This window comes from Notolepis coatsorum (assembly GCF_963971535.1).
Source record: "Notolepis coatsorum genome assembly, chromosome: 15".
Classification (NCBI taxonomy): Eukaryota; Metazoa; Chordata; class Actinopteri; order Aulopiformes; family Paralepididae; genus Notolepis; species Notolepis coatsorum.
The window spans coordinates 77,249,837-77,273,433 of record NC_140179.1 but is presented as its reverse complement, the minus strand read 5'-3'; the positions used below and the strand labels follow the sequence as shown (position 1 = coordinate 77,273,433).

The window sequence follows — 23,597 nt, the reverse complement described above, 5'->3', positions numbered from 1 at the left end:
CTTCTGGTCTGGTTATTTCTAATCGAATCTCGTCGATTTGTACTCGTATATAAACTGTTAATGTCATGTCATGATACTAAAAGATGGCTAAACGTTAGCTTGGTTATTGGCGCAGGTGTTTTTTTTCTGGTGAGTTTTGATTGATTGATTGCAAACTTTATTAACAGATTGAAGAATGGGTACAATACAGTACGGCTCAATACACACAATTGTTAAGGGGATGCAGACCAGAGAAAGACTTTCGTCTTGTTTACATCAGGGTCCCCCATTTTCAATTCATGACATTTATGACATACATGACATACATGTAGACAGTACTGCTACATCTATACATTTATGACATACCAGATTTGCAAATACAGTACTGTTTGTGATACAAAAAGAGAGTATATACATTTGATGTAGAAACTGTACATTGGAGGACGTTGGGTAGGTTGGGTGGGGTGGGGGAAACTACAAGTTTCCAGACGCGTACCATTGTGTTCATTTGACCAATGGCAACAGAATCTGATTTCGTTTGAAGTTAACAACATAATCATTCGAAATGAACCCAAGTTTAGTTCTTGTTGCAATAACTGACAGGAAATACACTTGGAGGCAAACTGTTCCCTAGCAACATAATTCCAGTGAAACCCGCCTTGTCCGTTGGATGAGCGTGTCCTTTAGAGATCCAAACGAATCCATTTGAGCTTTGTAAATCATTTGGTGAATGGTTGCATTTATATAACGCTTTCATCCAAAGCGCTTTACAATTTGTTCCTCACATTTGACCCATTCACTCACACATTCACACAACGACGGTGGAGGCAGCCATGCAAGGTGCCAACCTGCTCATCGGGAGCAGTTAGGGGTTAAGTGTCATCCAACCCACTGTTCATTGAAACTTGGATTAACTACTGTAGATAGTGTATCCTACCAATTTGCAGGTAACGTTAGGCATGGTCCATGGAATATATTTTGACGCGTTTTCCAGCCATGCAGAGTCTATGAAAGGTTGGGCAGGGTAAGTGATGATGACAGACTCATTCATTAGGCAACACAACACCCATACTGTTTCACAATCTCACCATGAGGGAGAATTCACTTACATTATTTAGGTTAAGCTTAAGGCCACTTGCTCTTCTGATTAAAGGTGAAACTGACAAATGGTGATACAAATGTATCTTCAAGCCAACAGCATACAATTATAAAGTCATGATTTATTGACTAATATTCCCACTTCCTTTTTCCGTTTGAGCTGGTCTTGGCTCTTCACACCCTCCATTATATGTGTTGACACTGGCTGAGTGTGAGCATTGACGCCCATAATGCCAAGGGCTCTGTTTATGACATCATGCCACCTTCAGGCAGGCACAAGACCAAACGAAGCCCCCTCATTAACTCGAGAGGTTTCTAATGAATTTAAATATTATCAATGGTGTCTCTTCAGAAGGCCACTGGGTGTCACTTTGATCTATTCCTCCTAGTAATAATAGGATATTATGTTGCTTATTATCTGGATTTGTGTATTTGTTTGCCATTTTAGGGAATTGGAATAGTCCGCAAAACTGCATGAAAGGGATTTGAGTGAAATAGTGTAAATTCAGTTCGATTGCGTCGTTCCACACAGCCATTCTCTTGGGTTGTGGGTTGTGGCTCAGATTTCTGAACACAGGCTTGTTTTGGTGTTTTTTTGTCCACACACAGCCATCACACAATACTGATATGGTCTTTAATGCGCAAGTTCAACTCCAGAACTAGCAGGTTCACCGGAGCATGCGTTTGATTGATTGTTACAGGCAGGGTTCGAAATTAACGGGGGCTTGGGGCATAATGCCCTTGAAAATGGATAAAATGCCCTCGAAAATCAGTTAAGGGGGGCACTTAATGCCCCCGACAGTTTACTAATTATATATATATATATTTATCCGGTAATGGAGCGTCTGTGTATCGTATACGGTTCAGATGACGCGCAAATAAAAAAAATCATTTGGCGGAGCCGGTGTTCTGCACTGGCTGCAGCAGCAGCAGCAGCCAGGTGCTAGTCAGTTTGTGTAAAAATGGCACGCACAATATAAATCAATCTTCATTACGACTTTAAAAACATAGCCATTAACATTACATAGGCCTACACACATCTTGCCATAGCGTTAGCAGTTTGTACAATGTTTGTAGCTGTTAGCTAGCTAGCCCTTCACAACAACAGCTAACACCGTAGCTACTAGCTACTGTAGCAGAGGAGGAAATGGGAGTCTGAGAGGCGGGGTGTTTAAAGACAATGATAGGCGTTTATTCAACATCCAAGAAGGCTAACATACAACTGTGTTTTACTAACTCCAACCGGGACTATTGCCGCTTTCGCGCTGCTTGTTGACGTTATGAACTGCTCCTAACGTGACCGGAGCTGAAGGTGGCGGTGCCACACGCTAAAATGTCCGTGGGGACCCGGCGCCAACCCATAGATAGTTCCAACTCACCGAATTACGTAATCCACCACAGTTGCACTCAATATTTAAATAATGTTAGTCTAAATATATGTAGACAGAAACATAATAATTTCAAGCAGAAAACGAATCTTTCCATTAAGAACTGACAAGCAGGGAATTTAAACATGGTTGACATTGTTTTTGTGTGTTTATATTAATTAAAGAAAGGAAAGTCTAGTGCTGGCTGAGCATATTGTTTGTTTGCACTAAATTAATACTTTGACAAATGTAGCCTATATTTTTCAGTCAGTTCGGTCTTTGTGTGCCAAACATTATTTAAGGCTGTAAACACTGTAAACCTTTTATTTTATTTTTAATAAATGAGAAACATGTTTAGATTTGAGTGTTATAGAAAAAGAAAGCAATACGCTTGGACCAGCACTCACAGATTTTGGTATATTTAATGGCAGCCTGAAACAAACATGTTTCGGAACGATTATGTTCCGAAACATGTTTGTTTCAGGCTGCCATTAAATATACCAAAATCTGTGAGTGCTGGTCCAAGCGTATTGCTTTCTTTTTCTATTATACTCGACGGGATTTCAGCACCCAGTGTTATAATTTGTGAGCGCAGTCTATCTTGACTTTTAGATTTGAGTGTTACATTTTTTTTTATAAAAATTAACGTATATCTAACTGAAAACCGTGACCCCAAATTCGTGATATGAACCAACCCGTCCATTTTGTGAACCGTCCCACCCCTACCGTTTATCATAAAAATTCAGTGCCCCCGAAATACAAAAAAAAGCCCCCGAAAATCAATTAAGGGGGGCAAAAAAAGCCCTTGGAAAAAAATGTTAATTTCTAACCCTGGTTACAGGCATTTCCTCCACTAGATGAAAAGGTTTAGGCTATTAGTCTGGGCTGTTTCCTTCCTTCTCTATCAAGCAATTGTGCAGAGACCGCTGTTGTGTTACGATTTCCATTTGACGCACTTATTATTAAGTGATGTTTGCGTAGCCATTTCACATGGGACCAAATTGGCATGGAAGAACATGCTGCTCGAACGTTCATGTTGAACTTTGAACCCCCACCGTTGACCTTTCAAACATGCTGCCAATGGCTTTACAGTAGGTTGTAGTAGTCACTGGTCATTTATAAAAATGGAGACAAATTAGCCTACTTGATTAATTAACGATTAACCACTCTACATGATATATGTGATATACTGGAATCCACACTGGAATCCGTTTAAAAAGAGTGGTGGTGTTTTTCGTGTCAGGTTTGAGATGTATTATTATTATTATTATGTTTTTGTCTTTGTGTTTGTGCTATATACAAAGTGGTGAGCGAAGCACTTCTACCACTGGAATGTGAATGCCGCTTTACTTGCGCATTCCTCTCAATCCCATGTTTTCCATTTGATTAGCACTGCCCTGTGTCTGCTAAACCTACCCTGTGTCTGCTAAACCTGCTCTGTGTGTCTGCTAAACCTACCCTGTGTCTGTCTGCTAAACCTGCTCTGTCTGTCTGCTAAACCTGCTCTGTCTGTCTGCTAAACCTACCCTGTGTCTGCTAAACCTGCTCTGTGTGTCTGATAAACCTACCCTGTGTCTGTCTGCTAAACCTACCCTGTGTCTGTCTGCTAAACCTGCTCTGTCTGTCTGCTAAACCTACCCTGTGTCTGCTAAACCTGCTCTGTGTGTCTGATAAACCTACCCTGTGTCTGTCTGCTAAACCTGCTCTGTCTGTCTGCTAAACCTGCTCTGTCTGTCTGCTAAACCTGCTCTGTCTGTCTGCTAAACCTGCCCTGTGTCTGTCTGCTAAACCTGCCCTGTGTCTGTCTGCTAAACCTACCCTGTGTCTGTCTGCTAAACCTGCCCTGTGTCTGTCTGCTAAACCTACCCTGTGTCTGTCTGCTAAACCTACCCTGTGTCTGCTAAACCTGCCCTGCTAAACCTGCCCTGTGTCTGTCTGCTAAACCTGCCCTGTGTCTGTCTGCTAAACCTGCTCTGTCTGTCTGCTAAACCTGCCCTGTGTCTGTCTGCTAAACCTGCCCTGTGTCTGTCTGCTAAACCTACCCTGTGTCTGTCTGCTAAACCTACCCTGTGTCTGCTAAACCTGCCCTGCTAAACCTGCCCTGTGTCTGTCTGCTAAACCTGCCCTGTGTCTGTCTGCTAAACCTACCCTGTGTCTGTCTGCTAAACCTGCTCTGTCTGTCTGCTAAACCTACCCTGTGTCTGTCTGCTAAACCTGCCCTGTGTCTGTCTGCTAAACCTGCCCTGTGTCTGTCTGCTAAACCTGGCCCGTGTCTGCTAAACCTGCCCTGTGTCTGTCTGCTAAACCTGCCCTGTGTCTGTCTGCTAAACCTGCCCTGTGTCTGTCTGCTAAACCTACCCTGTGTCTGCTAAACCTGCCCTGCTAAACCTGCCCTGTGTCTGTCTAGGGGTGCACCGATATATCGGTCGGGTATCGGTATCGGCCGATAAGTGCCTTGTTGACTGCTATCGGCCTATCGGCCGATAAGCTCAAATGTGCCGATAGCAGTCGCCGATAAATACCCATCAATTTGTGTAGCGTCAAAAGGCAAAAAAAAAAGTTCACTCGCGCGATCTACCTGCACAACGCCCGCCGTCCCCCACACACACACACAATCTACTGCATCAAAGTAACTACTTATGATTAACAAGGCATTCGTTTTGTGGCATTAGCGTTATATAGTTAGTGTTACACGGACAATAACATCAGCATATTATTATTACCCATAGCAGCAAGGCATTACTCCGAGTCCGTTCATTAGCTCGGTTCCATTCCGTTGCTCATTCCGTACCCAACTACACATTCTGCAATCTGTTAATAAAGTTTTCAACCAGACAAATGTATAGAAAGGCTTTGTTTTATTATAACATTTGTTGCAGTAAAATCATTATGTCTCATTTGGTCATGCGTGGAGCGCCGGTCGGCGGGCCGGGCAGCTAACGTAGCTACGTTATTAGCTATTAGATGCAAGACTAACGTTACTGGTGAAAATGTGATTTGCGTTGGAATACTCCTTTGTCAACTTGCTGTACTTTGCTTGCAGGTCTGCAGTCATTATTGCTGCATTATGAATAGCCGCAACTTTAGCCAAGGTAACGTTATGGCTAAACCTTTAACAATAGTTAACGCTAGCTTTCGGTTAGCTGTTCAATGCTATTAATAACACAACTCCCCGTCAACACCCTCTCTCGGGAAGATGGCATTTAAGAAAGTATCTGCTGTTAAAATGAAGTGTTACACGTTCAATAACAAGCATATTATTTACCCGAAGATAGCAGTAAACAAGGCATTACTCCGTTAGTACGTTCATAGCTCGGTTCCATTCCGTTGCTCATTCCGTACCCAACTACACATTCTGCAATCTGTTAATAAAGTTTTCAACCAGACAAATGTATAGAAAGGCTTTGTTTTATTATAACATTTGTTGCAGTAAAATCATTATGTCTCATTTGGTCATGCGTGGAGCGCCGGTCGGCGGGCCGAGCAGCTAACGTAGCTAAGTGTGTTCTGCTCTCGCAAACAGAATGCCCGGAAGTAGAAAAATTTATAAACGCTTGCCGATTGGTGGTAAGGACAGCAGGAGGTGGGTGCTAGCGGTCACCGGTGTGGCGTAATTGGCCGAATCGACTGTCAATCAAAATGGTTCCATTGCATTGGTTGAAAGCTCTGGTTGAGAGAATAGTATCCTGCTGCAGGCCGCAAGAATGGTTCCATTGCATTGGTTGAAAGCTCTGGTTGAGAAAATAGTATCCCTCTGCAGGCCGCAAGACGATACTGGGAGAGAGATAGTGATACCATAAACATATTTCTTGATGTTTCCTTTTTTTAAGTAAGTAAAGAGGCCTACAAATACAAACATACACATACAAATATACAGTAGTTTCATTAAAAAAAAATAAAAATAAAAAAAATTTTTTTTTTTTTTTTTTACAAATATACAAATATCGGTATCGGTATCGGCCGATAGTGTTAGTTGAACAATCGGTATCGGTATCGGCGGCCAATTTTCATATCGGTGCATCCCTATGTCTGTCTGCTAAACCTGCCCTGTGTCTGTCTGCTAAACCTGCCCTGTGTCTGTCTGCTAAACCTGCCCTGTGTCTGTCTGCTAAACCTGCCCTGTGTCTGTCTGCTAAACCTACCCTGTGTCTGCTAAACCTGCCCTGCTAAACCTGCCCTGTGTCTGTCTGCTAAACCTGCCCTGTGTCTGTCTGCTAAACCTGCCCTGTGTCTGTCTGCTAAACCTGCCCACGTCACCCTCTCTCTCTCCCCAAGCTGCTTTTAATGAGGGAAATTCTAGACCTATAAGTATTTTACCTGTATTGAGCAAAATCATGGAAAAGTTGGTGCATTCACAAATTCAAGAGTATTTTGTTTCAAACAAGCTTGCAACAGATTCTCAACATGCTTATAGAGCTGGTCACTCTACTTCTACTGCCTTGATAGAGATGACTGATGACTGGCTTAAAGCTATAGATAACTCTATGTTGGTGGGAGCTGTGCTGTTAGATTTTAGTGCTGCATTTGATGTGCTGGACCATTCTCTACTGGTTGAGAAACGTATTTGTTTGTAAGTTATTTGTCCTCTAGATCACAGAAGGTGTATCTAAATGGCAGCCTGTCCAGTAGCAGAGGTCTAGACTAGAGTGTGGCGTTCCGCAAGGAAGTTGCCTAGGACCTTTGCTCTTCTCTGTATTTACTAATGACCTATCTTGGGCTACCAAATGTGCTACAACAGTTCTTTATGCAGATGATTCAACATTGTATTACGGTGCACCATCATGCAATGTACTTAATGAAGTTTTGAGTAGAGAACTTAAAGTTGTGCATGACTGGGTAGTAGTGATGCACCGATGTGAAAATTGTGGCCGATACCGATAACCGATAACCGATATTAATATTGCTGTTCTGGCCGATACCGATATTTACCGATGTCGATATCTCTGTATAGAAAACACTTTTTTATGATAATCAAATAAAGAGCTATTTTCCAAAACGCATACTTTTTTTTACTTTTGTAACTTATTTTCAGAAATGACTGATATTTTGAAACTATTTAAGGCCAAAACATGTAAAAAGAAAAAAAAAAGATAAAAAAAAATAGTTTTTTTTATATAAATATCGGTCCTATCTTGATATCGGACCGATACCGATGTGTAAAAAAATGGCCATATCGGCCGATATTATATCGGCGGCCGATATATCGTGCATCACTACTGGGTAGTATGTAATAGACTTGTCCTTAATATCTCCAAGACTAAATGTATTGTGCTGGGAACAAGGCACAGGTTATCTACAAATCCAAAGCTTAATTTAAACTTATTCAGCAGTTCAACAAGTTGAAAGTACTAACTCCTTAGAGTGATGCTGGATTGCACTCTGTCTTGGTCTCAGCATATTAATTATATTGTTTTAAAAATGGGAAGAGCAATTGGTATTTCCAGGAAATGTGCTTCTTTTGTTGCCCGTCCCCTTTTATGTCAGATAGTGCAAAGTTTAGTTTTATGTCATCTTGACTATTGCTCTGCGATGTGGTCATCTGCTGCCAGTGGTGACCTCAGGAAGCTCCAGGTGGTCCAGAACAGGGCAGCACGGTTGGTACTGGGCTGCTCACTAAGGTCTAATGTGAGCCGTATGCATGCCCGCCTCTTTTGGCTTAACGTTGAAAATAGATTGTCTTTTAATATACTTGTGCTGTTCAAGTTGGTCATGAGCAGTAAAACTCCTGTTTTTATACATAATCAGATTGTTTTTAGTAATACTGTGCACAAGCATTACACTAGAGGTTCCAGTAGTGGGCAGCTTGAATTGCCAGGTCCTAGAACCAGCGCTTGGGGGAGATCTTTTATTTTTAGAGCATTAACTCTTTGGAATGGCTTGCCTCGGAACCTCTGCTGCATTTACAGTAGATTCACTTTTTAAAAGAATCTTAAATTGTTTTTAAATTGTTTTTAACACTGTAAAGTAATTTTTTGTTTTTGTTTTACACTAATGTAATTTTAGCTATCTTAATTTGTTACAGTAGTTTCATTATGCATTGTGTACTGTGTACTGACTTTTAATAATTTTGTTTTTGCAATGGTGATTGTTTTTGTATGTTTTGTGTGTGGACCCCAGGAAGACTAGCTGGTTGCTATCGCACCAGCTAATGGGGATCCATAATAAAATAAAATAAAATCAGCCTCCAGATCAGGCCACCACCATGGAGTCCATGCTGAACAAGCTGAAGAGCACCGTCACCAAGGTGACCGCTGACATGACCACCGCCGTCATGGGCAACCCGGTGACCCGGGAGTTCGAGGTGGGCCGCCACATTGCCAGCGGCGGACCCGGCATGTGCTGGAGGGTCTACAATGGAACCAAGAAGTCCACCAAACAGGTGTGTGTTTATTTAAAACTATTATTATACTTTATTTACTCTGGGAAGATTCGCTGAGCAACACTGAAGTTGGGGGTTAAGTGCCTTGCTCAAGGGGATGCTGGTGGTAGTTGTTATGGATTCTCTTAACACTTTGAGTGCCAACGACGAGAATTCTCGTTATTTCATGCCAACGACGAGAAATCTCGTTATTAATAGTTTTTTTTTTATTAGCGATTTCCATACATTTTTCATCAATCTAGCCTCACGTTACCACTGGGACTCTCTCTGAGCTCGAACAGGGAAAATACCGCCCCCTATCGTCTCCCGGATGGTAATGCACCCTTTGGATTGGACTGAATGAAAACGCATGGGGAAAAGAAAATCCGGAATCCACGTTTTACTTGTCAGGCATGTAATCCGAGCCGATTGCAGTCTTTTAGAGCCATATGAAATCCGTTTTATTTTTTTCCAAATTCCAATTTTTTTTTTTCCAAATAACGTTTTTTCCGTTTTAATATTTCAGAATTCTGTATTTTGCTTTGTACGCTCATTTTACCATCAGAAATAGTGTCTAATAAGTGGGAATGAATAAATGTCCACAATTTAATAAGATATAACAGTCCATTTAATAGGGCTGTCTTAAATACTTCGAAGCTTCGTTCGATGGGCATGGGATTCGAATATGAAAATAAAATTTGATTAAAAAATATAAATGATATATATATATCTGCCTCTCTTTGTTAATTACAACAAGCAATGCTGTTTGTTATTTAAGATGAGGTCGGACTCGGCACTGACAGATTTGTGTTCATTGTGCTGCTTTTATAAAGCCTCAAATGACGGCTTACAATATTTCATGAAAGCAAAGTGTTTTGTTTGTCTAAGATTTAAAAAGGTTTAAACTTTACAGCACTGACAAAGTTGAACAAAGTGCTGTACAAGTCCCACAACATTAAATTTTTTTTATTTATTTTTATTTACAGTTGATTACATTTTTATTGCTCAATTCCGCGATTCCGTCCGCGATTCCGTGATCGCGGATTTCATACGGCTCTACAGTCTTTGTGGTCCCTCAGAACAGTGTGGAATATGTGTTTCAAGCACCCAGCGTTGGATCAATAAACGTGATCGATATTTGGAATGGCGATCAGGAATTGGAATAATCTTTTTGGAGAACATCTGATCTGAGGTAAGGAATCTATTTGACCAGTCTTGGGGTAATCAGAGCTTTTTTCACAGATATATCAACGTGTCTCATATATGCTTGTGTGTGTGTGCTGATCAGGAAATAAGATAATAGATTTTTCAGCCCGCTTCTCTAGCGTGCATAAGTACACATATACTATCGATAATCTAGCGTTTATTTGAAAACGATTCATAAATAGGCCGAAAAAATGGCAGTTTTTTTGTGTATCCCAGTAAAGGGCGATTCCTGCAGAATCACTTTTTTTCTGGACATTTCCAAAAACTAGCGTTTTTCAAAATGGTATAAAACGAAAATGTACAGATCAAAAAACAATCAGTTTCGACAATGTTGACTGCAAGCAAGTCATTGATAAGCGACAGGCGTATTAGACACATAGCCATAATTTAAGATATAGTTTATGCGTTCGCAAATGTGCTCGCCCTCTCATTGAATAGATCGTTGGCACTCAAGCGCTAAATCGTGCGCCCCCTGTCGGCACTCAAAGTGTTAACCTTTTAGCCTACCGCTTCATACACTAAACTAATAGGACAGTGATGATGATGATGCTGTCGATGACGACTCATTCAATAAATGAGAAATCCCGGGCCTTGATGATGATTGTTTCACCACGTCGATGACGTCTGTCCTCCAGGAGGTGGCGGTGTTTGTGTTTGACAAGAAGATGATCGACAAGTACCAGAAGTTCGATAAGGACCAGATCATTGACTCTCTGAAGAAAGGGGTTCAGCAGCTGACGCGCCTGCGCCACCCCCGCCTGCTCACCGTGCAGCACCCTCTGGAGGAGTCACGGTGTGGACACACACACACACACACAACACATACACACACACATACACACACACCTACACATACGCACATACACATGCACACACACACCAGTGTTTCCCCTATATGCTGCTGCTGAATTAGGACCGCCGCTGCTATGAACTAGACCAGGGGTAGGCAACCCTAGGCACGCATGCCTGCATAGGCACACAGGGGCATTTTCCTAGGCACAGTGGGCAGCATTAAAAAAGAAAAAGAAAAAAAAAAGTATTATAATTTATATATATATATTTTTTTTTGCTTTGAAATATTATAGTGAAATATTTTGCACTGTTGTCGCATTTATCTTGTTGAAATCCTCCCACAGGTTCTTTTTACTACCACATATTTAATTGAGACCCTTTATTTGTTTATTTCAATTTAGCTGGAAATACATTGATACATCATTCAGTAACATTTGCAGAGCCTTATAACAAAAACATTATTACGGTCACCATTGTGACCAGTGGGATCAATCAACACATTTTATTATTTATTTTTCTATTTCATTGAACATTGCACATGTTAAAAGCCATTTTTTTTACTCAAAATGTGAGTATTACCAAGTCAACTTGTGTTCTTAAAACAATGACAATAAACATAGTTTTATTAGGTTGAAATAATGTGGTTGTGTACTTATTTTTATGTTAACTTATTATGGATGGAAAACTGAAAACCTTAACGCACAGTAACTGAACTCAATATTTTTAAGTTCTGGTAACTTATTATTATTTATTTTTTTACAGTGTAGTCTTGCGATCAATCAAAACTTATTTACATGATATACCTCACATTCACCCTCCATTCACATCCTGGTGTTCTCCATTAGGCCTGTAGGTGGAGCTATGGCAGCACACGTACAGTACAGTACGTTTATTTGAAAACGATTCATAAATAGGCCGAAAAATGACAGTTTAAATATATATATAAATTATAATACTTTTTTTTTTCTTTTTCTTTTTTAATGCTGCCCACAGTACCAAAAATGAATGGGCAAATGTGAGTGATATGGTCGCACTGTAATTATGCAGCTGTTTGTCTGCATTGCATCCTCCCCCCAACTCAGATTTAGGGTTGATACAACCATCATAATAATATTGTTAATAATAACAATAACAATAATGATGTAATAATGTAAAAATTATCATTAAAAATACCTGATTATGAAAAAAAAAATGTATGGTGCATGGAATATTGTTGAGGCACACTAGTTACAACTATATTTCAAACAGGCACTCCATGTCAAAAAGGTTGCTGACCCCTGAACTAGACTATAAAAAAAAAAAAATTATCATTTCATTTGGGCTGTGGGGGGTGCTTAATGTAAAATACTGACCTGAGGAAAAGGCTGCATGGAGAAAGCACTGCAGTCTAGTCGATTTTGTGTTTTGAGCACAAAGTTCATCATAGATCTAGCCTCTTTATTTTGCTCTCAAAGTGCACCAGATTGATGCATTTAACTTTAAAATGTAAATTCTTTTTTTTAAATAAAATCAGGGGAAACACTGCACACACACACACGCACACATATACACATACACATACACACACACACTTGTACTGCGATTTTACCCTATCATATCATGGCTCCTTTTGAGCTATGATTAATTAATTTGACCCTTGCTGACCTGCTCCTCGTGTGTGTGCATGTGTATGTGTGTCTCTGTGTGTATATGTATCTGTGTGTATATGTATGTGTGTATATGTGTGTGTGCTGAAGCCAGTGATCAAAAGACTCAGTAGACTGAACACTGAATTATGTAGTGAGGTCCCTGGAAGCAGAGGCAGGAACAAGCTGACCCTCTCTCTCTCTCTCTCTCTCTCTCTCTCTCTCTCTCTCTCTCTCTCTCTCTCTCTCTCTCTCTCTCTCTCTCTCTCTCTCTCTCTCTCTCTCTCTTTCTCTCTTTCTCTTTCTCTGTCTCTCTCTAAGATTCTGATCAAACTGGCCAGTATCACGTCTTCATCTGTTTTGGCCCTCCATCCAATTCCTCTGCGTTGTGTCATTTTAATGGTCCTGACGTCTCCGATACTGGCAGATAAGATCCTTATCTCCCCCGTTAGTGCAATCCATAAACCATAATAATTCTCCACTTCCGTAAGAATTCGACACTCCGACACCGTGAGATACCTTATGATGAAAAGCGTTGTTTTATTGCTATAAACAGAACCTCATAATCAGATGTTATCAGATGTTATCAAATTGTATCGTCCTTGAAGAGTCTATTCTAATGATCTTTCGGTGTGTTCGTCTATCGTCCTTTTGTGATTCAGTCCAATAGTGTTCAGGCCTGTTCGTTAGCCTAAGACCATCCTCGTGGTAGCCGAAGCTACTGGTGATGTGGCATTCTTCCCCCCCCCCCCCCTCTCTCTCTATGAGAGGAGAGAGTGTCTGTGTGATCTCAGTCCTACTCGCTCTTGGTCAGATTATCGTCTGCCCTACCCGGAACCACTGTCAGCTTTATAGGATCTTCGTCATAACTATGATAGCCCACCCCTTTCTGGTTGTCATGTTGTCATGACAACTGCGTTAACCTTTAACACCATTAAACTTTCATTCAGATGAACCTCTCTCCCTCCTGCTCTGGGCCTACAGTACACTCTAATCTCAGATGTTCCCACAAGGAATGTCAACAAACATTCTCTCGCTGGCAGTGTGCCTCACTACTGAACCACCGTCTCCTGCTTCCACCGTCCGCATGCACTTCGACCTCTCTGACCCGGCACCGTTTTAGCTGTGGTCACTCCCCCCAATCTATACATCACATACATTGAATAAACCCCGTTTTCCTCTCTCTATCGCTCTCCCTCTTTCTCTCTCTCTCAATTCAATTCAATTCAAATGGCTTTATTGGCATGACGTAACTTGTACATGTTGCCAAAGCAAATGATTAATATTAACATAAACATGAATTACAAAACAGATATCAATGTCAAAGTACATAAAAAAATATCATCAAAACATCAAATATTACAGCATAAACGTGTCAGGTGACTGTCACTCACTGTCCCTCAGTCTATGGCAGGCAGCAACATAGGCTGCTGCTAGTGTAACAGGGAAGCCCGTGGGTAAGTCCACAGTCACGGAAACAGGGGTGTTGACGAGTGACTGTGGCATTGCGGGCTGGTAAGTTAAACTCACTTCCTCATAACAGGGTTAACAGATGCATAGGTACGGTAGTTAGGAGTGAATTCACTTCTTAGTGCAGCGGCCTGTGTCGTTGCCCGCGGCGCGGGAGCCCCCTGTTCGACTCCCCCTCCGGACATTAACATTTAACATCAACATAACGCAGACGCGGCAGACCAATATGATCCGTCACAGTGGTGCTCAGTGACCCGGATGTCCTGAGGGGCGTGAGTTTAGGGAGGTGAGTGTAACGGGGAAGCCTGTGGGTATGTCTACAGTCACGGAAACAGGGGTGTTGACGAGTGACTGTGGCATTGCGGGCTGGTAAGTTTTCTTTTATCCACTTTTTCTCCCATTTTCTATATTTTCTCCCATCCCAATTTCGTATCATCCAATTCAACCCTCCCCTGTCACGAACGCTGCTTCTTGCCTCCCACAAGCCGGCTGCAATGTGGACTAAGTCATACATAGCACAAGTCCCCTCCGGTACTTGAGGTAACAGCAGTCGCATCTTTTCACCTGCGCGGCTCGATCTCTCAGTGGCGAGGAGTAACGCGTGGGAGGCTCACGCTGCCCCCGACACTTCCTGATTCTACTGTGCAGGCGCACCAACCGACCTGTAGGAGTCGCTGTCCACAACGCCCGATCCCCACCCATCAGTTTCCCACCCCCTAATACGGCCAATGTGTATTAGTATGAACGACCAGCTAAACTGAAAGCAATGTGGAGCGCTGGGCTCGAACAGGCAAGCCCAGGGTCTCCGTCATTCGTGGCGAGCGCCTTTCCCACTACGCCACGTAGCCGCCTGCGGGCTGGTAAGTTAAACTCACTTCCTCATAACAGGGTTAACAGACGCATAGGTACGGTAGTTAGGAGTGAATTCACTTCTTAGTGCAGCGGCCTGTGTCGTCGCCCGCGGCGCGGGAGCCCCCTGTTCGACTCCCCCTCGGGACATTAACATTTAACATCAACACAACGCAGACCAATATGATCCGTCACACTAGCTCACAGCTTGTTGAGTCATCCCCTAGTAGGACTGGTCGTTTTTCTGTATCTGGTAGTGTAAGAACCTTTTGTTATTAATTCATTTTTTTTTTTAAATGCGTTTCTCTAATATATTTATATTTTTCACATTTGGTGAGGAAGTGTATCTCAGTTTCAGGCTCATTGAGGATGAAATGACAGCACAGCCTTTGCTCTGCAGGAAGCCAGGCTTTCCTGTGCCTCCCCTTTTCAATAGCAAGGCTGTGCTCACTCAGTCTGTATTTTGTCAAGGTTCTTTTTAGTTGTTGATCAGTCACCATGCTCAAATAATCTGCTCGATTTAGAGCCAGATAACACTGCATTTTGCTCTGTGCTTTTGTTTGTGTTTTCCAATAGGTGATGTAGTTTTGTTTTAGCTGTGTAGTAATTTGATTTATTCTGATTGGTGATGTGTTCTGTTCCTGAGGTGTGTTAAGAGAGCAGGTTTGTGGACTCAGCCTCAGGACCAGCTGGGTAAGGGGGTTCCTGATGCTCCTCAGCTCTTGGCACTGCAGGGCTTGATAATGGTACGAGAGGGGGTCACTTTGTTTTAGGTGTGTCCAAAAGTGAATTGCTCTTTTTTGTATTTTTAGTATTAGTGGTACTGGGTAACGGCCTAATTCTGCCCTGCATGCATTGTTTGTAGTTTTCCTCTGGACATGTAGGAGAATCTTACAGAACTCTGCATGCAGGGTCTCAATGGGGTGTTTGTCCCATTGGGTAAAGTCTTGTTTTGTAAGTGGACCCCACACCTCACTGCCATAGAGTGCAATTGGTTCAATAACACATTCAATTAATTAATAGAGATTGATTCATCTCTCTCTATCTCTCTCTCTCTGTCTCTGTCTCTCTTTCTCTCGCTATCTCTCTCTCTCACACCCTGGCTAGCTCTAATTTAATCATACTTTAAATATGTCTCTCTCTCTCTCTCTTGACTCAGCTTCTCCATTAAATGTGTTCCCTTTATCTCGCTCCCTCTTTAGACACAGGTTGACTCATCGTGAAGTAGCTCTTTTCAAACTGACCACGCAGCTGTATTCTCTCCGGCTGCTCTCCCCACTCAGGGACTGTTCTGCACACAGCCAGTCTGTATTATCTTTCTCTGTTCTCCCCACTCAGGGACTGTCTGGTGTTCTGCACAGAGCCAGTCTGTATTATCTCTCTCTGTTCTCCCCACTCAGGGACTGTTCTGCACAGAGCCAGTCTGTATTATCTCTCTCTGTTCTCCCCACTCAGGGACTGCCTGGCGTTCTGCACAGAGCCAGTCTTTGCCAGTCTGGCCAACGTGCTCGGCCAGTGGGACAACCTGCCCAGCCCGGTGCCCACCGACATGAAGGAGTACAAACTCTACGATGTGGAGACCAAGTACGGCCTGCTGCAGGTGAGAGGGCACGCACACACAAAAGTGTCACACGAAAATATAGTGAGATCTCTGCAATGGTAGTTAGTAGGGGTGTAACGGTACACAACAACCACGGTTCGGTACATACCTCGGTTTTGAAGTCACAGTTCGGTACAGGTTTTCGGTACAGTGGGGGAAAGTTTGGCTTTCCATGTTCCACTCAGGGGTGATGTAGTGTGCAGTAACTAATTGTACTTGTAGGGCTGTCAATGAATTAATAATCGACTTGTTCAAAAAAATATATATTATATTAGATTGTGAAAAAAAACAGCCCCTGGTGGGCGGTCGTTAGTGATTAACATACCGTTGTATTTGTTCGGTACACAGCCATACTGAACCTAATGTCCAGTACTGAAACGGTTCGGTATGGATACATGTACCTTTACACCCCTAGTAGTTAGTTATGTGTTTTGTCATACAATATGGCTCAATGCCACCGCTCATTGGCCACGGTTGTCATTTAATGATTCATTCACCTGCTATTGACTACAACCATACTGTCTTTATACCTGTATCACTACATATTGGTATTTATACAACTCTGTACATGCATCTGATTAGCACTACTACACCCAGTAGTACTAATTTATATATTTTATACATCAGTTTAATCACCTGTACATTGTGTATTACTATTGCACTTTACTGTTACATTTGCACTCTGGTTGGATGCCAAACTATGTCTGATCGAATACTATGAATAAATTACTCATAAAATGCTACATTTTGGCACAGAGCTGCTGCAGCATGCACATATATTCTTTCCCGGACGTTCACATACACACACACATTTTAGATGCTTTATTTATGTCAACATGAATACAGAGTACATAATATAATAATAATAATGCAGGACCTTAGAGAAGTCTTTATTTGGCATGCAAACGACACACGCATGCGATGGGCGGCACACACACACGCAATTTTTACCCATTCCGTCGTCCCATGGGCAGCCGGGAGTAGATAGGGCGTCGGCGAGGTACAGCGCCCCAGGGACCAATCCAAGTGCTCCTGCCCGTCTTCGCCAGGGACGCGACAGCGTTAGCGATCTGTTGTTGTGCATGTTTTTCCATTGGGTTTCTCTTATCGGGGGGGGGGGGGGGGATAGATGTTCAGCTTGAGCTGCTGATATTTCAGCAACTTGGTTAAAAAGGCTTCCTCCAGGCTGTGGTCGAAGGTACAGCCAACCTCTAGAATAAACACCTCTTTACTACTCATTAACCACCACAACGTCAGGGGAGTTTGCTGAGATGTTACAGAACACACACACGTACACACACATACACGTACACACACACACACACATACACACACAGACACACACAGACACACACATACTCACATACACACATATAGTCCAAGAGGATTTTGAAGTTGCTTTTCCGGTTTCACAAGACAATTATCAATTAATGACATATCATAATTTCAGCACAATGAATTACGTTTTTATTACCTCGTACATATCTTGGATACACATCTCTTAATATATTACAGTGATATTATATATTACTTCTGGATGTATACGTTCACATATCAGCTTCTCTGAAAGCCAGTTTGGCCAGTTCAGTTCCAGACCGCACCTTTCTGTAGGCGTCTTATGGAGAGTGGACTAACTGGTGCAGCTTCATTGCAGCGCTGCAGTGAATTCAGCCATTCTCTTCTACAGACCCCATTTGGAACAGACTGTGGTGTTGGTGCCAAACAGCCTCCAGCATCACAGCTCAGTGGAGGGTTCGTCCCAAGCTCAACACCTATTGATGAGATTTACTTATCTCTTATGTAGGGATGTCCGATATTATCAGCCGATATTGGCATTAAAATGCAATATCGGAAATTATCTGTATCGGTTTTCGAAAAAAGAAAATAATTTCTTTTACATTTATTTAACCTTTATTTACCAAGGCAAGCAAGCAAGTAAGAACACATTCTTATTTTATTTATTGTCAAAAGTATGCATAATGAGGGTGGCTAGGCAGTGGCGGCGCCAGAGAATTGGCATTGGGGGAGCTCTGGGGGGGGCTGGATTGTTTATAGCAGGCGCTAATGAATTTTAATGCAACAAACAATAACAAACAAAATAACGGCTAATATAGGCTACATCATTGAAAATGCACGTTACTAAATGTTTAGCGTTATACACCAATGCAAGCACCCAATAACCCAATAAAGCTCGACGTGTGTGTGTGTGTGTGTGTGTCAACAAAGACTGCATGGCAGGGTTTCCGTTGTCCGGTAATTACCGGTTTTTGACGGGCAAAATCTGTTGAAGTCCGACATATTAAATCTCTCCGGTCATAATTTCCGGTGAAAATAATTCCCTCTAAGCACAATTTGATTATTTGAATTGTATTAAAATAGGCTAAAATTAAATAGCCTATGCGATGAACGAAACAATCATTACATTTGTTTCATTGTTGCTTCACCAAGCAGGTCTAATAATGACAACGATGTTGTCAGCGGGAGCTTCTGGATTTGCGAGAAGCATGCAGCTGCAGAGCCACAGAACCCACCAGCTGTGCCGGCACAATGCAATACTCCAATTCAGCCATTGGCAATTCAGCTGTTGGGTGGGGGGCGCTGTTGAGCGGTCCCCAGACCGGACCTGAAAACACTGCTGCTCTGCGGGTCTGCAGCTGCATGCTTCTCGCAAATAAGTCATTGGGAGGTGGAGATACTCATCACGCAAACCCACGATAATGTTGCCGTCTCTCTCTGCCAAATTTCTCAGTTCTTCGCTTGATATAATTAATACAAATGTCCAATATAACGGAATTCGTAATGTATTTTATATATAAATAAAATAAAAAACATAACTGGGAGGGGGGCTTAGAGGGGGCTAAGCCTTTTTCAGAGGGAGCTTAAGCCCCTGCTAGCCCCTCCCCCCCGCCACCACTGTGGCTAGGTGGTGCAGTGGGCAAGGCACTCTCCACCAATGCTGGAGATGCTGGGTTCGAGCCCAGCTCTCCACATTGTTTTCAGTTTGGCTGGTCGTCCATACTAATACAATTGGCAGTATTAGGGGGAGGGAAAACTGAGGGGTGGGGATCGGACGTTGTGGACAGCGACTCCTACAGGTCGGTTGGTGCGCCTGCGCAGTAGAATCAAGAAGCGATGGGGGCGGCGCCCCTCCAAAGCGCAGACCCCTGACGCTGAAAGATCGCGCCGCGCAGGTGAAAAGATGCGACGGCTGCTACCTCGAGTATCGGAGGGGACTCGTGCTATGTATGGCTTCGTCCACATTGCAGCCGGCTTGTGGGAGGCAAGAAACAGCGTTCGAGACAGAGGAGGGTTGAATTGGATGATACGAAATTGGGATGGGAGAAAAAAATTGAAAATTTTGGATAAAAGTGGATAAAAAAAAAGTATGCATAATGTTGTATTATTTCCACGACGAGATATGTAATGTTTTAATTACCTGAAATTATTACGTGGGGGGGGGGGGGGGGGGGGGGGACCCTGCATATATCGGTATCGGAAATTAAGAGTTGGACAATATCGGTATATAACGGATATCGGTAAAAAAGACAATATCGAACATCCCTAGTCTTATGTGGACATACAGACACAGGCGTTCACTCCCCAACACTCGACTAACCGCCTTGGCCAGTCCTTCATACCCAGCGGCCATTATTGTATTGTTTGATTGATATTGTTCTGGCCGTTTTATTAGCAAACAATGTGAAAATATACCAATATTTGCCGTTGCCTTCATATCTGGGCCAAATGCCAACATCTCCCTACAACTTACCCCCTCCCCCCAACACAGGGCAATTGATACAAGTAGGCTACTTCAAACCACAGCTTCAAACACATCAAATCCTTCACTATGATTGTCGTCATCACTGTCCAGCTAACTTCAATTTCTTTGGTACCTTTTTTTTTTTATTCTTGCTCTTCCCTATCTTTTATTTTTCTTATCTCATTCCCTTCATGCTTTTCTCTCCTCTTTACTCCATTTCTACTTCAATTGACTCACTCTTACCTTAACTCTCGTTCTCTCTCCCTCTCTCCCTCTACCCCCCCCTTAGATCTCAGAGGGCCTGGCTTTTCTCCACAGCCAGGTGAAGATGGTCCATGGTAACCTGTGTCCAGAGAACATCATCCTCAACAAGAGCGGTGCCTGGAAGATCATGGGCTTCGACTTCAGCATCTCCTCCACAAACCCCTCAGATGCAGAGGTGTGTGTGTGTGTGTGTGTGTGTGTGTGTGTCGCGACCCCCACTATTATAGGAGGTGGTTGAAACCAGGGGCGGGGCTAGGGGGTGGCTACTTGGGCTCAAGCCCAGAATGTTTTCTGAAAAGCCCCGAATCTATTTAAAAAAAAATAATAATAAAAATCAAATGTTTTTATTTTTTATAATTTTTTTGGACAATTAATCATTGTTACATGAAAATATGTTTGCACCAGATTTAGCAGAAGCTAATTTCCATTTGTAGTCTATCCAGCTGCTAACTGTATTTGAGTGAGTTAAGTCTTGGTGTTATGGTAGACTCAGACCTAAGCTTTAAATCACAATCAACAAGTTGACAAAAACATAATTCTTCCACCTTAGAAACATAGCTAAAGTACGGCCATTTATAAGTCAAAAGGAAGCTGAAAACCAGATCCATGACTTTATCTCAAGCCGACTCGACTACTGTAATGCACTCCTTACCGGCCTCCCGAAAAAATACGATGATAACTATTTTATTGCAATGCACTATTGCATTATTTTATTCTATTTTACTAACTATTTTATTGCACTGCACTATTTTACTTTGTATCAGTGATAATCAAACCGCAAACAAAGACGCATATTAACACTTTCAGTGCCAGATGGCGCTGTTTACTGTTACTGTTGAAAGGCCAGCGCCTTTTAACATGGGGATATGTGGCTGTGTTTGCAGGCCTAAAGCTATATTATATATTATAGCTATGGATCTAATAATATAGTCGATTGTCATTGAGTTTCTTCCGGTCAAGATGCAAAAAACAGATCATTTTTCCATTCATACATTTCCGTTTTATACCGTCGTGAATAGGAGTGTAGTTTCAGGGTGGTCTGGTGTCATTTCCAAAATGACAGACACCAAGTCACATCGTTTCAAATGGAGTGCAATAGCGGCCGCAAGGTTTTAGGCGGCGGTATTGGACTTTTGAGATCTCAGACCCATCCCCAGTGATAACACAGGCTGCCGGCATGTCTTTATGAATGGAAATATCGAATAAAAGAAACAACGATGAAAACCCGACTATACTCTGGTTTTCGGGGGTCCTGGCGCTCAACGTTCGGCGAGTTAACCCTAGATCTTAGATCCTAATATGAAAAACGATGTGATTTAATGTTCTATGTCTTACCTTGACTTTGTCTATTTTACTGCTATCTATTTTATGCACTTTATGCATTGCTCTTGATCTGCCAATGTTGTGCTCATTTTATGCCTGTCTTTTTGTACTGCTGTGAAGCACTTTGAGCTGCAATTCTTGTATGAAAGGTGCTATACAAACACAGTGTATTATTATTATTATTATTATTATTATTATAGGAAGGGGAGGGGGGAATTGGCATAACGACTAAATTGGGATGGGAGGAAAAATACAGAAAAATAGGAGGATAAAAAAGTGGATAAAAAAAAAGAAACAATCGTGCCTCATCCCGCAGCTCAAACAGGCACCACAGTGTGTGTCGCGCGCGCCGTAGCTAGGAAATCCATAGGCTGAATATTATTTATTATCAGCATTTTAGGTCTATTATTTTACATTTCAAAAGCATTTCTTTTACCAGTTTAATGTATTTTAAAATATATTTAAATTGTTTTTAATTATAGGCCTATTTCACACATTCTATGAAATCAATCAATTCTGGAAATCATCTCACGACTGAGGGGTCCGACCCCCACTTTGGGAACCACTGTTCTAAAGAACCTCTACATTTTCTTGTTCTAAAGAACGTCTACATTTTCACGTTCTGAAGTGTGCCCATGTTCTGTTGACCTATCTCAAACCACCCACCCTCTTTTGTGGATCCTCCAATCACAACTGTTGATTGGAGGATCAAGAAAAGAGGCCAGGGGTTTGAGATGGGTCTATATTCAGTGCCTCTGTGTGTCCGTGTCCTCTCAAGCCCAAGTACAGCTGTAAGGAGTGGGAGCCCAACCTGCCCCCGCTGTGCCTGCCGAACCCAGAGTACCTGGCCCCAGAGTACATCCTGTCCGTCAGCTGCGACGCGGCCTCCGACATGTACTCGCTGGGCGTGATCGTGCACGCCGTCTTCAACGAGGGCAAGCCCGTCTTCAAGGTCAACAAGCACGACATCTTCAAGAGCTTCAGCAGACAACTGGACCAGGTGAGGGAGGGGAGGGGGGAGGGAGGGGAGGTTGTAGAATAACTGGACCAGGTGAGGGAGGGGAAGGGGAGGCAGGAGGGAGGGGAGGGTGTAGACAACTGGACCAGGTGAGGGAGGCAGGAGGGGAGGGTGTAGACAACTGGACCAGGTGAGGGAGGGGAGGGGGGAGGGGAGGGTGTAGACAACTGGACCAGGTGAGGGAGGCAGGAGGGGAGGGAGGGGGGAGGGAGGGAGGAGGCAGGGAGGAGGCAGGAGGGGAGGGTGTAGACAACTGGACCAGGTGAGGGAGGCAGGAGGGGAGGGTGTAGACAACTGGACCAGGTGAGGGAGGCAGGAGGGGAGGGTGCAGACAACTGGAACAAGTGAGGGAGGCAGGAGGGGAGGGAGGGAGGAGGGGAGGGTGCAGACAGCAGGACTAGGTGAGGGGGAGGGGAGGGAGGCAGGAGGGGAGGGAGGCAGGAGGGGAGGGTGTAGACAACTGGATCAGGTGAGGGTGACGGGAGGGGAGGCAGGAGGGGAGGGTGCAGACAGCTGGACCAGGTGAGGGAGGGAGGAGGGGAGGGTGCAGACAGCTGGACCAAGTGAGGGTGACAGGAGGGGAGGGGGGAGAGGGTGTAAGGTAGGAGGGGAGGAGGGAGGCAGGATACGGAGGGTGTAAGGTCGAGCTGAATACCGGACGGTTGGATGTTTTCTTTTTACACCGAGCAAATCTCTTTGGTACTACGGGACCAGCAAAGCCAACATTCGGTTCTGAAATGGTTAATCTCATGTTGTTCTTGTTCTTGAACCTAAGATGATGGCTGATTGGCTCGCTGAGTAACTACCTTTGACAGGCAGAAAAATAGAAACGGTCTCATGATCGGAAGATCACCGGTTCGAGCCCCGGTCAAGGCCGCTGTCGGAAAG

The 23,597-nt window shown here is 43.1% G+C and overlaps 1 protein-coding gene across 1 annotated transcript in view; it reads left to right on the top strand.

The window, feature by feature from the left end:
- scyl2 (SCY1 like pseudokinase 2) overlaps positions 1-23,597 on the top strand; it is a 56,005-nt gene that overhangs the window by 501 nt on the left and 31,907 nt on the right. Inside the window, exons 2-6 of the mRNA XM_084330411.1 lie at positions 8,626-8,823; positions 10,644-10,801; positions 16,200-16,344; positions 20,394-20,543; positions 22,470-22,691. Coding sequence (XP_084186537.1) covers positions 8,647-8,823; positions 10,644-10,801; positions 16,200-16,344; positions 20,394-20,543; positions 22,470-22,691 — 852 coding nt within the window. The 5' untranslated portion in view covers positions 8,626-8,646. The remainder of the gene's footprint in view (positions 1-8,625; positions 8,824-10,643; positions 10,802-16,199; positions 16,345-20,393; positions 20,544-22,469; positions 22,692-23,597) is intronic.